Source organism: Rattus norvegicus, chromosome 6 (genome assembly GCF_021556685.1).
Source record: "Rattus norvegicus strain SHRSP/BbbUtx chromosome 6, alternate assembly SHRSP_T2T, whole genome shotgun sequence".
NCBI classification, from domain to species: domain Eukaryota; kingdom Metazoa; phylum Chordata; class Mammalia; order Rodentia; family Muridae; genus Rattus; species Rattus norvegicus.
This window is the reverse complement of record NC_141539.1, coordinates 59,132,013-59,148,181: the sequence shown is the minus strand read 5'-3', so window position 1 is coordinate 59,148,181 and position 16,169 is coordinate 59,132,013. Positions and strand designations below refer to the sequence as shown.

General features: G+C 42.4%; 1 protein-coding gene and 1 pseudogene across 3 annotated transcripts in view; both read right to left on the bottom strand.

Annotated features, from left to right (window-relative positions):
- Ankmy2 (ankyrin repeat and MYND domain containing 2) overlaps nucleotides 1-16,169 on the bottom strand; it is a 41,406-nt gene that overhangs the window by 21,234 nt on the left and 4,003 nt on the right. For both annotated transcript variants that reach the window (NM_001399649.1, NM_001108019.1), the window contains 3 exon segments: nucleotides 1,982-2,080; nucleotides 7,988-8,126; nucleotides 11,954-12,018. In NM_001399649.1, coding sequence (NP_001386578.1) covers nucleotides 1,982-2,080; nucleotides 7,988-8,126; nucleotides 11,954-12,018 — 303 coding nt within the window.
- On the bottom strand, nucleotides 4,358-6,817 carry LOC148005199 (non-POU domain-containing octamer-binding protein pseudogene; annotated as a pseudogene). Its single transcript, XR_015623001.1, has one exon. The product of XR_015623001.1 is annotated as a non-POU domain-containing octamer-binding protein pseudogene, transcript variant X2 (transcript).

The window sequence follows — 16,169 nt, the reverse complement described above, 5'->3', positions numbered from 1 at the left end:
AAGAACAAATTGAACTGGGAGCTTGCTTAGAGTTTCAGAGGCTTGGTTCATTATCAGGATGATGGGGGAGTGTGATGTCAGGCAGGCAGGCATGGTGCTAAGAAACACCTAAGAGTTTTACAACCTGACCCTGAGGCAGCAGGCAGAGCATGATTCTGGGCCTGATGTGGGCTTTTGAAATGTCAAAGCCCACTCCCAGGGACATGTCCCCCAACAAGCCCAAGCCCAGTCTTTCCAACTGGAAACCAAGAATTTAAATACATTAGTCTATAGGGAGCCATTCTCATTGAAACTTTCACAGCATATATGACTGAAAAAAAAAAAAAAAGTATCTCCTACTTTTAAAATAGAACGGTATGCTAGATAATTTGTGTTTTCAAATTTTGGTAATGATGTGGTGTGAAGAAAGAAAGACAAACAGCATTGTATAGGCGTGGGAGAGCAGTCTCTTTCATTTCTAGTTCCGTGACTTTGGGAAAAGTTAACTTCCATTGGAGCTGTTTCATTTTATTGTGGACGCAATAAAAAGCTGTAGGGTTAAACAAAACTGAAGGTCACCCGAGTCCCTTCTTATTATACATAGTCAGAAACCTGAAGCCCATGAAAGAGATTCCCCCCCCCCCATAATCCTAATTATCAACAATCTGAACTAAAATGCCCACCCCTGATCTCCCAGCTCTGTGCTCGCACCCTCCACAGCCGCTTAGGCATTAGTTAGGGGCAGTCAGAACATCTCTGAGACTGAAACTACTTCTCTAAAGTGGGCACAGGAAGGCCATAGCTTTCTCAAACATTGTCATTAAAAGCTCGCCTAAGTAGTCTGCCTGGCTGTATGAAAAGAAGCAGCTACCAATTTCAAGAAAAAGTGACTGCAATATGTAGTTAATTTTGTCCATACCTGACTAATTCCTATTGTATCTCAGCTTAAAGATAATCTCTCTTAAAAACCTATTGGAAAAAAGGGTAGAAAATCCTTTTTCTCAAGGGATGTCTACAGTACTCAATACTCTCTGAAGAGTATAATCTCACACCGTTGGTCCATTGCTGGATGCATGGTGAAAACTCTTCCTTGCTCAGCACTGTAACCAAGGCACCTACAAAATACTCAACAGGGTGTGACCATCAAGGCTTGGTCATCACAAGACCACAGTGATACCACTAATTCAGTTGTTTCTGTCTTTGCTTTTCTATTAATGGGCTCTTGACTTCTAGTTCAGAGGCCATAATACCAATGACCAAGCACTCAGTCTCCCTTCATTATGTTAAATAACAGGACCAACATGCCAAGAACGAGTGGGCTTTGAAATCAACGATTACGGCTGATGAAAATAAAGAGGCAGTTTAACATTGTTATGACACTCCTTTCCAACACTGCCATTGTGGTTCCGATGACTATTCACAGACATAACAACTACTTGATTAGTCCTACATATGAAGATCTCAAGTCAGTCATCTCAATCCTTAAAACAGTCCTGTGTCTGTTCTACACTAAAGAAGCCGAAAGACAAAATTGTTAAGTACTTTGCTACAAAGTGGTGGCAGCCAGAACTTCAACTCAAGTTTGCCTAGACTTTACAGTCAAGTTCTCCATCTTGGCACTAAACTCCCTCCATTAGAGAACTAACACGCCTTCATTCAAAGAGTTGAGTGCAATGAAATGTTCTTGCCACGTTGTCTCTCACAGAGTGGGAACTCCACATAGCCATTCGTTTTCTCAAGAGAGCCATCAGGGATCTCACTACGTCAGAGTGAGCTATCAACATTTTGCCAGGCATGGTAGCCCGTGCATTTAATGCCAGAGCTAAAGAGGCAGAGGCAGGTAGATCTCTGAGTTCAAGACCAGCCTGGTCTACATAGCTCCAGGACAGCCAGAGCTATATAGTGAGAACCTGTCTTAAAAATCCAAACGAAATAAACAAATAAATAAAATATTAGTAACAGGAAACAGAATAATTCACTGTGAAGTCATACAAACCCTTACCCACAAAGGCTGCCATCTGGGAGGCCGTTCTTCCCACCGAGTTCACAACGTCTGTCTCTGCTCCCGCCTCCAGCATGGCCCAGGTGATGTCTTTATTACCTAGAGTTACAGGAAACAAATTGGTGAGATGCACAATTGAAACATCTTTTACATGTGCCTGCCCTCTCCTCTCTCTCAGGCCCCTCCCTGACTTTTAAGTTCCTACCACATAAGCATTTTTATTTTTCCAAAAGTATGAGTCACAACACAGTACAAGAAAATAAGTGTAGCAAATCTATTTAGTCAATCTTATTTCCTAAAACTTCCACTTGGTAATGCCAACATGGCACGGAATTGAACATCACTTTCAACAATGAAAGAGTATGTTTGCATAATGATTATGCTTTGTATAACATCAAAACATACATCGAAATTATCAAAAACAAAGATGAGAGAAAATGAACAGAAGCACTCCCTTGAGTGCCATGGACTCGTTCCTTCTCTCATACCTACAGACTCGGGTATTAAACTCCCAGCTCTTTCTGCAGAGTTCTGTGTGAACATCTCTCTTCGTTCTCAGCCTTTCAAATCATTATAGATATTTTACTAATATTATCTCCACTGAGTGAGCAGCAATTTTGGTTCATTTTTGGTATTTTTTTTTTAAAGAACATTTCCTAGAAAAGGAGGATGAAGGCTGTGTGTGTTTTAAACATCGTCATCCAGCAAGGAGAGACAGAACACATTCCACAAAACAGTGCAAAATTCCCAGGCTCTACCACTTTAGCTGTTGCCAATATAGTAAGTGCAAACATGATCGATCACAGGTGCTCTGATTAACGCTGAAAACATTTTACATATTGATCAACTGGCTTTATTTCTTTCTTTCTCTGTCCAGTTGTCTACTACAATATTTGTCTTTCTCTAGTTGGTTTATAAGACCTCCTTATAGATAGCAATGAGGCCGAGATACACAATAAATATTTGTCTTCATTTTTATTTGTATTTTAACTCTATCTATAGTGTTCCATTTATAGCAGTGTAATGGGGGGGGGTGGCCAATTTGGAGGGTGATACAAAAACCTAGTGCAGTGGAAAGTCCCTGGAATCTATATGATCAACTCTGTGAAGATGCATAGTAATGGTGGTATGGATCCTGGACCTGAACGGGACATTTTCTGTAACCGGGCATTCCAGCAAGGCTTTCACTGTGGGACTGGGACACCAATCCAGCCACAAAACCGTGGGCCTATAATTTGTTCTGACTGCAGGATGTGCTGAGGTAAAGGTGATGTAGAACTTGTGAAATTGGCCAACCAATGACTGGCCCAGCTTGAGACCCATGCCACAAGAGGGACAGTACCTGGATGGCTGGAACCGGAGGCTGGGCAGCCAGAGAACTAGGATAGAACCAAACATGATTGGAAAAAAGGAATCAATGAAATGATTCCTAATAAACGACTCTCTGCTATACTCATAGATGAGTGCCAAGCCCGATCACCAGAGAGGATTCCTCTGGCAGCCGATGGGAGCAGATGCAGAGAGCCACACATGAACATTAGGCAGAGCTCAGGGCATCCTGATGGAGAGGTGGAGAAAGGATTGTAGGAGGCAGAGGGGTTGACGACACCAGGAGAACACGGCCTACAGAGTCAACTAAGCAAGGCTCCAAGAGACTCAGAGACTAAAGGGGCCATCATGGGGCCTGCATAGGTCTGTGCTAGGTCCTCTGCCAATGTGTCATGGTTGCTTAGCTTGGCGTTCTTAAGGGACTCCAAAGAGTGGGACTGGGGGTGTCTCGTGACTCTTGCCTGCTCTTGGGACCCTGTACTTCTTACTGGGTTGCCCATCGAGCCTTGGTAAGAGAGTTTGTGCCTTGTCTTATTGTATCTTCTTATGCAGTGTTTGTTTTATCAAATACTGGGAAGTCTGCTGTGTTCTAAAAGGAAATGAAGGAAGAGTGCATCTGAGAAAGAAGGCGATAGAAAGGAATGGTGAAGGGGAAACTATGGTCAGGATGTATTATTGTATGAGGGAATAATAAAAAAAAATCTATGTAATTAAATCACTGATGTCCTCTTTGCTTATAAAGTATTATTATTGTTGTTGTTGTTATTTATGTGTGTGTGCCTACAATTGTTTACTGTACATGAGTCCAGGTACCCATGGACGCAAAAGGACATTGATCCCCTGGACTTGAGTTACAAGATGGATGTGCCAGAAACTGAACCCCAGTCCTCTGTAAGAATAGTAGGCATCCTTTTTTTTCTTCTTCTTCCTCTTCTCCTCCTCCTCCTCCTCCTCTCCCTCCCCCTCCTCCTCCCCCTCCCCCTCCCCCTCCTCCTCCTCCTCCTCCTCCTCCTCCTCCTCCTCCTCCTCCTCCTCCTTCTTCTTCTTCTTATTTTGGGTGGGAACCTCCAAATGTATTTTATAAGATAACATGGCATTACTGCTCCATTTCTCAGGAAAAAAAATCAAACTGCAAGTATCAGGAACAAATCAAACACTGCAGTACAGCAATAAAAATATACAGCTTAACTACTCGAGATAAGTAAGGCTGAGGGCGACCGTCAGACCTTCAACACAGCAGCCCTGTGCCCAAGACTGTACCAGGCCTATCAAGAAAAGCTGGAATGGCAACATCATAGACACAAAGTATCATTCACTCTCGGGTGGTCCTCATCCAAGAAAAAGATGGAAACAAGTTGCTACCAGGAGATTATTCTTAAAGACATACTAAAATGGAAATCTCTAAGAGCAAAGGTCTTCCTTAGAACACGGAGGGGTCACATATGAGACATAACAGAACTGCGAGGGTGTAGTAACCTCTGTGGACTCTTGTCTGAACTCTCACCAGGGAGAGAGTGGAGGAACGGGCAAGGTCACTGGGGGATGTTTAGGTGTTGTGGTATACAGGTCTCTGGGGTTGAAGGGAGTAAAGATGAAAAAGTAATTAAAACATTGGACAAAGAAAAAAACAAACAAAGAAGAACCAAAAACAAAAACAAAAAAAAAAAACCAAAAACAAACAAACAAAAAAAAAACAAAAAAAAAAAACCAGGAATGATTAAGATTAATGGGGCTCCGAGTCCACTTTGTTGTGGTTCCTTGGGTCAGGTCAGGAATCCCCAGGCAGGATAAGGCTCTATACCACAGACTTTGACTTGTTAAATACCACACGCCTCCCTTGCCTCGGCCCCCAAGGATGCTTCCTACAATAGTGTAGGCTGAGAAGACTGCCTATTGGGAAGAACCCCTTACACTTTTTTTTTTTTTTTTTGTTCTTTTTTTTTCCGGAGCTGGGGACCGAACCCAGGGCCTTGCGCTTCCTAGGTAAGCGCTCTACCACTGAGCTAAATCCCCAGCCCCTGTACCCCTTACACTTTTGCAGGGTAGAATTCTGGCTAGTCTGAAAAGGTCCTTCTTCTAAGGGTAGCAGGAAAACAGACCCTGTGACTTTATTTAATATGGACAGCATTTGCTTGGAGCCAGTGCAGCTCCATGAGCTGGACGGTTGAATGCAGGGGTTACACCAATTGCTCCAATTCCTTCCACTACGGCAGCTTGGCCGAATCATTGAATCGTCGGTGGGGTCAATCCCACGGTTCTGTCTGGCATCATGGTGCCAGGTTCTGGAGGAGCTGGGGTACCAGCTGGCACAGGAGCAGAAGAAATGGTGCCTCTACTGTTTATGCCCATAGCATCTCCCAAAGCTGGCTGGCCCATCCATATCTCTTGTTCTCTTGCATCAGGGCAGGGTTCCCTTAAATCCTTCCTGCTGTCTTTTTTTTTTTTTTTTTTTTTCTCACAGCATGAGTTCCTCCTCCTGCCTGAGTTCTAGCTGCTTTCATTTCCGAATGTCTTAGTTATGCAGCACCTCTATTCGCCAAGGCTCTTCTGGACACCTCATCAAATCCTGCCTCATTAGCATAACCTGGTATTCATGGCATGCTGTCCCCATCTCCAGCTTCTCACTAGCCGTCCTGATGTAGCGATCCACTTGATCCTGCTGCTGCTTCTCCACCTCAGAGAGCGCATTGCAGCTCATGGTGTGGTCATACTCAGACCCAGGCTGGGCACATCTAGGAGGCAGCGCTCACTCCTTGGGAAATCGCTGAGGGGTTTTATAACCAGCTTCTCTGGAAGTCCCTCTTCATCATGTATGTTAGCTCCACAGTCATAGGTTGAGAAAATGAAGTTAGCATCAAGGAGACTTTATAGAATCTGTCTAGAACTTTCTGAGCAGTTGATTTCCCTGAGGGACTTCCTAGGTCATTCCCAATGACCTCTCCTCCTGGCCAAACACAGAAACAACTTCTTCAAGTGATTCTCTTTAGACACACACTGAGGAAGTATGGGTACTATAAGCAAATTCCACAGAGTGGCATATTGTCCAGCTCCACTTTGGCAAATTCCACTCCGGTCCATGTTTCCAAGTGGGTAAAGCCAGCAGACTTCATCCTTATGAATGAAAACTGCACCTGCTTTTCCATATTTCTCAGAAATGTTCCCCATTTCCTCCTCAGTGACGTCAGGGGAAGGTTGCTCACAAAGAGATGGTTATGCCAGGTAAAGCTCTCTCCTGGTTTCCTAAAATTCTTCAGTTCCATAGTCAAGTCTTCATCCTGACTGCTGGCCTGGTGTCCACTCACAGGTACTGGGGTGGGGTTGTGGGGGGAGACAGGTCTACTGCTGCTGCTGCACTGATGTCCATGATGCTTTCTTGGAGAATGACTCTGCTTCTCCAAGTTAAAGGTGCTCTTGCTCTGCATTTTTTGCACCCCTCTGCCCACAGTTATTTGTTCAGACTAACAGCAATGTTGCACGGTCTCCACTGTTCCTAGAAGACATTCTTAACTGCTGAGCTATCTCTCCAGACCCTGGTGCTTTTATTATTTATGGGTCCATTATCACATGTACTACTTAGAAATGGTTTTGTGCCTCAAAATCATAATATATATAATATTATCTATACATATATATTAGTGTCCTTAAAATCAGAGCTTATTGTATCACACCTCTATTTTCTGAAAGGCCTACAAACCACCGGGCAGGTATCACACACCTTTAACCCCAGCTCTCAGGATCTCTGTGAGTTCCAGGCCAGCCTGGTCTACAGAGTGAATTGCAGGACAGCCAAGGCTACACAGAGAAATCCTGTCTTGAAAAAAACAAACAAACAAACAAAAAAAAACAAAACAAAACAAAAAAAAAAACCAAACACAAAAAAACAAAAAGGGAGGATGAGGAAGGAGGGAGAGAGACAGAGAGAGAGCCTCAATAACTTAAACCCTGTTTTAATGTACGTGACATTTTTCAATGATTTTATTCAGTAAACAGGCTTGTAAGCATGTAAGACTTAAGTTTCTACACAGATGATCCATCAAGCTAATGGCCAGCACTTTCACGGCAGCTGTTTGATCAAAAGACCAAAACAAAAACTGGTTTGGATTTCACTAAAATGTAAAGATTCTTTTCTCAAAGAAGCCAATTTGAAAGAAAAAATGCAAAGAGAACCAACTGATTTTAAACCACTAAAAGAATAGATCCCTGGGCTGGCAAGATGGTTAAGTGCGTAAGAGCGCTTGCTGCCGAAGCCTGAGGACCGGATTTCAATCCTTACAATTCACATGTTCTCTGACCTGCAGACTATGGTAGGCGCCAAAATCCTCCGAATCACAGTAAGCATGTTAAAACAGAAAAGAAACAGATCACTAATATTGTTTGTTTGTTTTAGTTTTTCAAGACAGGATTTCTCTGTGTAGCCTTGGCTGTTGTGGAACTTCCTCTGTAGATCAGGCTGGCCTCAAACCCTGATATCTATCTGTCCCTGCCTCCCAGTGCTGGGATTAAAGGTGTGCACCACCGCTGCCCAGCTGTTACAGCTTTTCAAAAGTCAATTCTCACCACTGTTTCCTATTAAACTTCTAAGAATTACTAAGGTAAGACATGCACTGAATTTAAACTATATGCATTTGTAGATCTTATAGGTAATTACCACTAATAAAGTAAGTACTAAAACCTTACCAGACAGTGCGGCAAACATGAGGGCCGTATACCCATGCACATGCTGATGGCAGTTGACATCAGCTCCATGTCGCAGAAGCAATTTGCACATTTCAAGTTTTCCCTTATATGCCGCATGCATTAAAGGAGTCATTCCATTCTTTAAAAGGAAGGAAAATTAGATTAATTATGGACATTTTCATTGTTATACCTCATAAACACAAACATAAATTAATAAAAGCATCTTTTAAAATCTATAAAATCTATTTATTTCCTCTCAGAGCTTACCTCAACTTCTGGGGATTAGCAAATAGAAAAGATATGTTTAACCTCACAGACCGTCAAACAAGTAAAGCAAACATCAGTACCTAGACTGCCTAAGGCCCTGTCTCCCCAACACGTTTGTCTCTTTATGACACAAACGAACAAACAGGCAGGCAAACAAAAGACAAACAAAGATGAGGACCACACAGTCAAAGCCTGCATAAGCTATAGCTAGGTAACTCAGTGAGACCTCATCTTAAAATAAGAAGCTAAAACTGGGTTTAGAATGTAGCTCCGTGGTACAGTACTTGTCTAGCATGTGCAAGGCCCTAGTTTCAACTTCTGATACCAAACCAAAGAACGAGAATTCTGAAGCCATCATAACACTTAGATAAAGGAAAGCTGAAGGAGATGCGGTGCAATCCTAATACACAATTGTAGAGCTATTCAATATGTGAATATGGAGACTGAGATGACCGACTCACTGGGCAAAGTGTTTGCCGCCACGACTGGCTTCCTGACTTTGATCACCAGGACCCACTTGGAAGGAGAAAAATGACTTCAAAAAGCCGTTCTTTGAGCACTTGTGCCCCCCACACAGAATAGACACCGAATAAATAAGATGAAGTTTTAAAAATGTTTTAGAGGAGATAAAGAGATGCCTCAGAGGTTAAGATTGCTTGCTGTCCTGGGGACCTGAGTGCACATCAGATACTCAAAACTGTTGTGACTCTAGATCCAAGAGGTCCAATGCTCTCTCCTCACCTCTGTGTACACACAGACACACAGACAGTCTCAGTCTCTCTCTCTCTCTCTCTCTCTCTCTCTCTCTCTCTCTCTCTCTCACACACACACACACACACACACACACACACACAAATAAATTTAAAATTTTTAATGAATACATCTGCGCATAGTGACTTAAAAATTCTCAGACTACTGCCTTTGAGAAAAAGCAGGTATGGGATATGCTGTGACATCATATCTTAAAACAAAGGTCCCCAAATCACATACATATTTAATTACAATATGATTTGATTACATATGATTACAAACATACTTGGCAATATTTAAACTTGACAGAATTGGTTGGCCTCCACATCTGTTTGTGTTTACCTAATGAAGTAATAATATTATGTAATATTACAGCATACACAGGGTTCTGTTATTTCTCATATAGGACCCCTTCATGTCCTAAGGAAGACATTTTCTCTTAGAGATTTTTACTTTAGTGTATCAGTTCTGTTGGATTTCTTGTCTTGCACTCAACTAGAAAGAGTCTCCTTTACCTCCTGTGTCCCTGAAATTGTCCTTCCTTTCTACCTTGCCTTAAACCACCATCTTAGAGGGATTTGACAATAGAATTGGAGTTGGGTCCTTTCTGGTGATTGTATTAGTGGTTAATCAGTAGGAGTAATCAAAATTTCTTGGAACTAAGAAGAGGAAAATAAGGAGACTATACAATATGAAGACTCCATTGATTGGGTGTTTAGACAGTGAATACTTTTCGTGGGTTTGATCTTCTGTTCTAAAACAACAACAACTCTTACATATGTGCACATATATACATGCTTACATGTGCATGTGGGGGTTAAGTCATGGAACTAGGCAAGGAACCATAAGAGATGGAAGCCTCCACAAAAGAGAGCCACTGAGGAAGAGAAGGGGGTCATAAAATAATGTGGAAAAAAAAAAAGAATACTGGAAGTAAAAAAGGAGGAGAAAGACTGGGGTAAGATGAATGACCAAACCAAATGATGTTTGAAAATGTCCGATAGAAACCCAGGGTTTTGTACACTAATTTAAACACACACACACACACACACACACACACACACACACACACACACACACACAACAAAAGACCTTTTTAAAGAGACAGACTTCACTCAGGTTTCCATCTTTTCTGTTCTTCTTGGCAATCCAGGAAGCCTACCCTACGGTGAGAGTTCATCTGCAGAGAACAATACTGAAACTACACAAGTTCATCTGCAGAGAATAATATTGAAACTATGTAACCATCTGCCTTTAAAACAGAACTTCTCAATACAATGTGACAATCCTTAGACTTCAAAGAGGATGTGCAAAGCCTTTACAGCCTTGGCTGCAGATGGTGCTGTCGCTGTGCTTTGGCTGTTAGTACCCTCTGCCTATCTGCACTCTAGCTGCCCTTTGTTTCCCATTTCTTCCCTTTTTAAAGTATCACCTCCCTCTTTCTTTGTCTTTATTCTCTTCCTCTTTCTCTTTCAGCAGTAGCTGCCTTAGCAAGATTGGATTTTAGGGCCCTAAACCAGGAAAGCCTCTTTCCAAAAGAGTTCTCTTTACACTAGGTGTGCAGACCAGCTGTCTGTCACGTCCACATGGGATGTGGGCTTTCCAGAATCATTATCTCAGGCTACCAGAATCTGAGAAAAGTTAGACTAGCTCTAAGAAGCTTGGGATATCATTCCTACTATCTTGTCTCTTGATTCCACTTTACATCACTCAAATGGAGGACAACGTAAAGGGGAATTATAAATTCCCAAGGCAGTGGTTAGCATGCATTATGTTGGTTCTAATGTTACACTTTATGACTCACGGAAAAAGCCTAAAGTAATGTGAACACACTTCTACATTCTGAGACAGAAGCGTCTACACTAGCCTTTCTGGTTGTTTTCATAGTATGTCACTGTAAAACAACACCAACAACAATCTTCAAGAACAGGAGACAAATAACTCAGAACAGAACAGTTAGAACAGAACAAAGCAGAACAGAATAGTAACATACACAATCTACTAGTACGTAAAAGATAGCACTGTAAAATATGATAAAGGCCAGCTCCAGGCATAGTAAGACCTTATCTCAAACAAAAACAAACAAACAAAAAAATTACAAACGGAAAACAAAAAAAAAAAAATATTTGAAGGCAAACACCTTTAATTACATAACTGTGTCCCAAAGCTTGGGAAACCAAGACAAAATGACCAACAGTTCAAAGGGTGTCATAGGCTATACAGTATTAAGACCCTATCTCAAAAACAACAATAAAATTTAAAAAAGAAGAAAGGAAAGAAGAAGGACAAAAAAAAAGATGAAGAAGAGAGGGGGAAAGGGAAGAAAAGGGTTTTATGACTTGAGCTTAATTTGTATTTATTTGGTTGCTCAAATTTTCATTGTCTCTAATCTTGGTTTCAGTAGTATAACCTGAGTATAACAAAGCTGCAAACAACTTCTATTGAAAAATCTTATATATATCTCCATTTTGGGGTGTGTATATATGGTGTGTGTGTGTGTGTGTGTGTGTGTGTGTGTGTGTGTGTGTGTGCGCGCGCGTGCATGCTCACATATGCGCATGTGCAGGTATGTTTGCCTACGTGGAAGCCAGAAGTTGATGTCAAGAGTCTTACTCTATTGCTTCCCACCTTATTTTTAAGCAGAGTCTCTCACTAACCCTGGAGTTCACTGTCGTGGCTAGACTGGCTGCTGGCCAGTGAGCTCTAGGCATCCCCTGTTTCTGCCACCCATTCTCTGGACCCAAGCTGGGACTACAGGTGTGTACCACCATGCCCAGTTTTCACATCAGCGCTGGCAATCTGAATTCAGATCCTCAGGCTTGCATGACAAGCATTTAACCTACTGAGAAATGTCCCCAGTGTCTAGGTTATTCAGTCTCTCAGGAAGTAAAATGATAATATTAATATTAATGTTAACATACATTAATAAAATGATAATATTAATTTTACCTCATCCAAGCAGTTGACATGAACATTCTTACTAGACAACAGTGTCCCGGCTTCTCGGACGGTACCTTTAAAAGAAGAAAGAAGGAAAGTGGTGAAATGTGAGGTCGTCTCTGTTGGGAATTGGTTCTAATGCTCTGTCTTAATTTGGCTCTCAAAGCTGCTCTTCCAGACCTGAGGGTCCCTGTCCCAGCTGGCTTCCACTAATAAAGAACTGCTGTACAGCCAATGGCTGGCAGGGAGATTGAGTCAGAATTTTAAGATTGTGGGGCGAGAAACTGAGAACAGAAGTAGGCGAGAAGAATCTCCAGGACTCAGAGTCAGGGGGATGAGATTTTAGAGCTGCAGGAGAGAAATCATCCAGCAGTGTAGATGAAAAAAGGGAAGCAGACTTATTGGCGGGGGGACGACTGCTGACCAGAAGGTAACAGGGTAGCAAAAATATAAATTTGGAAGGTATTAAGTCAGGGATATTAGAGGGGAGAGTTTGCTAGCCTCGGGGAGGTTTAGAAGTGCCTAGTCATTGATCTGGTCAAGCCATATCAAAATCACCCGGCACGTGCATGTGTGCCTTTCATTCCTGAATCCAGAGCTCTTGGGTGGCTTCAGCAGGCACAAGCGTACAACTGTCAGGAGCCAAAGCGGATTAACTAATTCGCAGTTACACATCTCTCACTAGAAATGGGGGGCGTCTACTGAGGAGGCAATAAACTTTAACGGGCTCTCTGAAAAGTCAAGACCAGCTAGGCTGGGTTCTAAGACATAGAGCACACAGTCACGGGCTCCTGAGAAACAGTTTTATACAAGCTAGCATAATTCCATCTTACATTTACTTCCGCTGACCTTAAATTATATTGCCTTGGCCCCATTTTCTTCTGGGCAGTCATACCATAACCACTCGGCATAGGAGTTAATGCCAAAACAAATCCTAAAAGCCATCTAATCCAAATCACCATCCCAAACGGTCAATCTCATCAGCGTAACGCTTGGAATTCAGGATGCAGTCTGTATGGAATCATTTGTCAGCCCTGGGTCTTGTAACTGATGGCACGTTTTAACAGAAGGCGTGGTTTGTAAACTGATAGGTAGGACATACCTACAAAGTCTGCTACTAAGTACTCTCTGGTCAGTATTTAGTCTCCCGTGCTATAGCGGGGATGGAATCAACATTGAAAACTCAGTTCTCTGCAGATTTGGAAGTGAGCTGTAACCGGGTCAGAACGAGCAGGTTTTTCCAGTTTTGTGTGCGACATGACAGAGAGTGGCTACAGAAGAGAATGTTGGTATTATCACCACGAATCCACGACAGCCACATCTTCTGCCAAATAACTTCTGGCCTGATTAGGAAGTGAACAATGAAAGCGAATGTCCTCAGAGGCCAAGGAAGAGAGATAGGCCTCAAAACAAGATAACAAATGGGAGCACCCCCATCCTGAGGGGGAGGAGGGAGGAGTGGAGTGCAGACGAAAGACCAGCATGCTCCTTTCCTCCTGTAGGATTTGTAGGAAAATCCTACCCCAGTGTAGGAAAAGCAAGGACACCACTGGCTGTGTTGGGAAAATGTCAACAAAACGATCCACACGCCCCTGGAGCATGATGATAGCTATTTCTATAAATACTGTGGGGTTTTCTTTTCCTGCCACTGAACTCCCTGTGAAGGCCATTGGTATCATTGGCTAAGTGGCTAAGGAAAAGGGGGAATTTGCTGTAGCACATGCCAGCCAGTCTGGCCTAACTAGTGAGTACCAGGCACATGGTAGACTCTATCTCAAAAGAGGAAGATAATGTTCCTGATAATGACACTGAAAGCTGACCCCTGACCTCCACCCAAATGAACAAACACCTATACACCTACAATTACACACACACACACACACACACACACACACAGACAGACACACATGCACACACACACTGTGGCTTCTAATCGGAACCTTTCTCAGACTCAAGGAAATTTGGGAACAAAAAGTCCCTTACCCCATTTGCACTTGGAGAAGACGCTTCAGTTGAACCACATTCTCCACTGAGAACTCATGGAAGTCATTCTCTTTCTGGCCAGAAGATGTTTATGGAGTAAAAGAAACTACAGGGCTGGTGAACACATCAAAGTCTGCCACATGTTAAGGGCAGGATGGGAATTGCAACTGTAAACATTTGGACTGCATTAGAGAGCAGGCCGTTAATGCTAGAACATGTTTGCCCAGAGGCCAACAGCCTAAAGAGAAAGTAGTAGGCATGCTATAAACCATAGTGTAGGGGATGCTTTCTCCTGTCCCAAGACTTTATCTATGACACCAGACAATGCCCCACCCCTGCCACCACACACACACACACACATCAAGCAACTCTCCAGCAGACAGGATGTCTTCCTCAGGTTTGACAACTCACAGGCCTCACATTAACACTTAACTCACATTCGCCTATTAAGTATAAAAGGTAACAGATCAGCAGTTCTCAACCTGTGGGTCATGATCCGTTTGGGGGGTCGGGGGGGAGTCAAACGATATAAGATACCCTGTATATCAGATATTTACATTATGATTCACAGCAGTGGCAAAATTACAGTTATGGAGCAGCAACAAAAATTTATGTCTCACCTCAATACAAAATTAATATGCAAAATAAATAAATAAATTTATGATTGGGATTATCACAACACAAAGAACTGTGTTAAAGGGTCACAGCTTTAGGAAGGTTGAGAGCCACTGATACAGATAAATAAATAAGGCATGATCTGTAGGAAGAGGCTTCCTATATTCCAGCAGTCTGAGCACTTCTTCAACCCGTTCTTTCACAAATATTTCTAGAGGCTTTGACACACAGATATGATCAATTATCAGCTCAGTCTTCAGCCCCTCCCCTTCCTGCAAGGTGATGGGAACAAGATGAAGCTGAAAGTTCCAACCTTGGAATACTGTCTTGGTCTTTCCAGTGACCAGCCCATGACGCAATGCTATCTCAGAACCTTCCAAACAGCAACAGATAAACAGACTCCACTGTCACCTAGGAAATGTCAAGAGATGGGGAACTATGTTCCCAGGAGCCAAGGTCAAAGACCAAATATTTAAATAAAAGATGCACCCAGCACTCCTGAGCCTGAGATGTGTGAGGGCCTTAAAAGCTGTGTCAGGAAATGAGGGCAGAGAGCACATACATATTATATCCCATCCACGCAGACACGTGTGTGCATACATACAGATCACACATCCGGCAACCTCAGCCTTTTGAGATATGGGAACCTGGATGAAAAGAATATCTCAAAGTGTTTGGGCCTTTGCAAAAGCAAACTATACGGAGGGGAAAATATATGTAGTATGACTTTTCCTTGGTATTCCCAATCTAAAACAAAACCAAAACCACAGGACAATCAGAATATCACAGAGATGTGAAATGTGTTGTTTATACAGGATTCGGACTTATTTTTTGCTGTCCATAGGAGACGCTCAAATGATATTTTAAGTTTTTAAAAACTCAATTGAGGTCTTACATTTTTAAATTTCAATTTTAAAAAAATCAATTGAGTTTTCTAAAACATGTTTTACTAGGGGAAAGAAACGTGTCTTACCTAATTTAACAAACTTTTGTGTCTTACCTAATTTAACAAACTTTTACGGTAGGAGAGCCAACCCTGTGAGAAGTACCTGGATTGAACTGGATCAGCCCTCAATGCAGACAAAAATTAATGTAGTTAAGCTATTGAAAGTGATTAAGGACTTGAGCCTTTTGAGAGTTTATGCCAAATGGCTCAACCAAAGAAAACAGAACCCAATTTCCGTCATTAGAGCGAGGCAGGTCAGTTTTATCTGGATAAAACCAGCATTGACTGACATACATTCTCATTGTTATCCCCTTCTAACAACTCTGACATTTCTGGGGCTATTGTGAAACTTAATAAAGAATACCAAGCCCTGAGTTTCCTGAACAGTAAAACCCCAGAGAATTCTGAGGAAGACTCAGGGCTAGCCCTAACACTGACACACTGCAAGCCTTCTTTAAAAAAAAAAAAAAAATTCCATGTGTGAAATTTTTTTGTCTGCATGTATGTCTGTGCACCCATCCTTACCTGGTGCCCAGAGGCCAGAAGAAAGCATCAGATGCCCTGGGCCTGGAGTTGGAGATGATGTTAGCCACCATGTGGTTGCTGGGAATGGAACCAGCATCTCAGGAAGAGCAGCCAGTGTTGGTCCCTGCTGAGCCATCTCTCTAGCCCCAACATGCT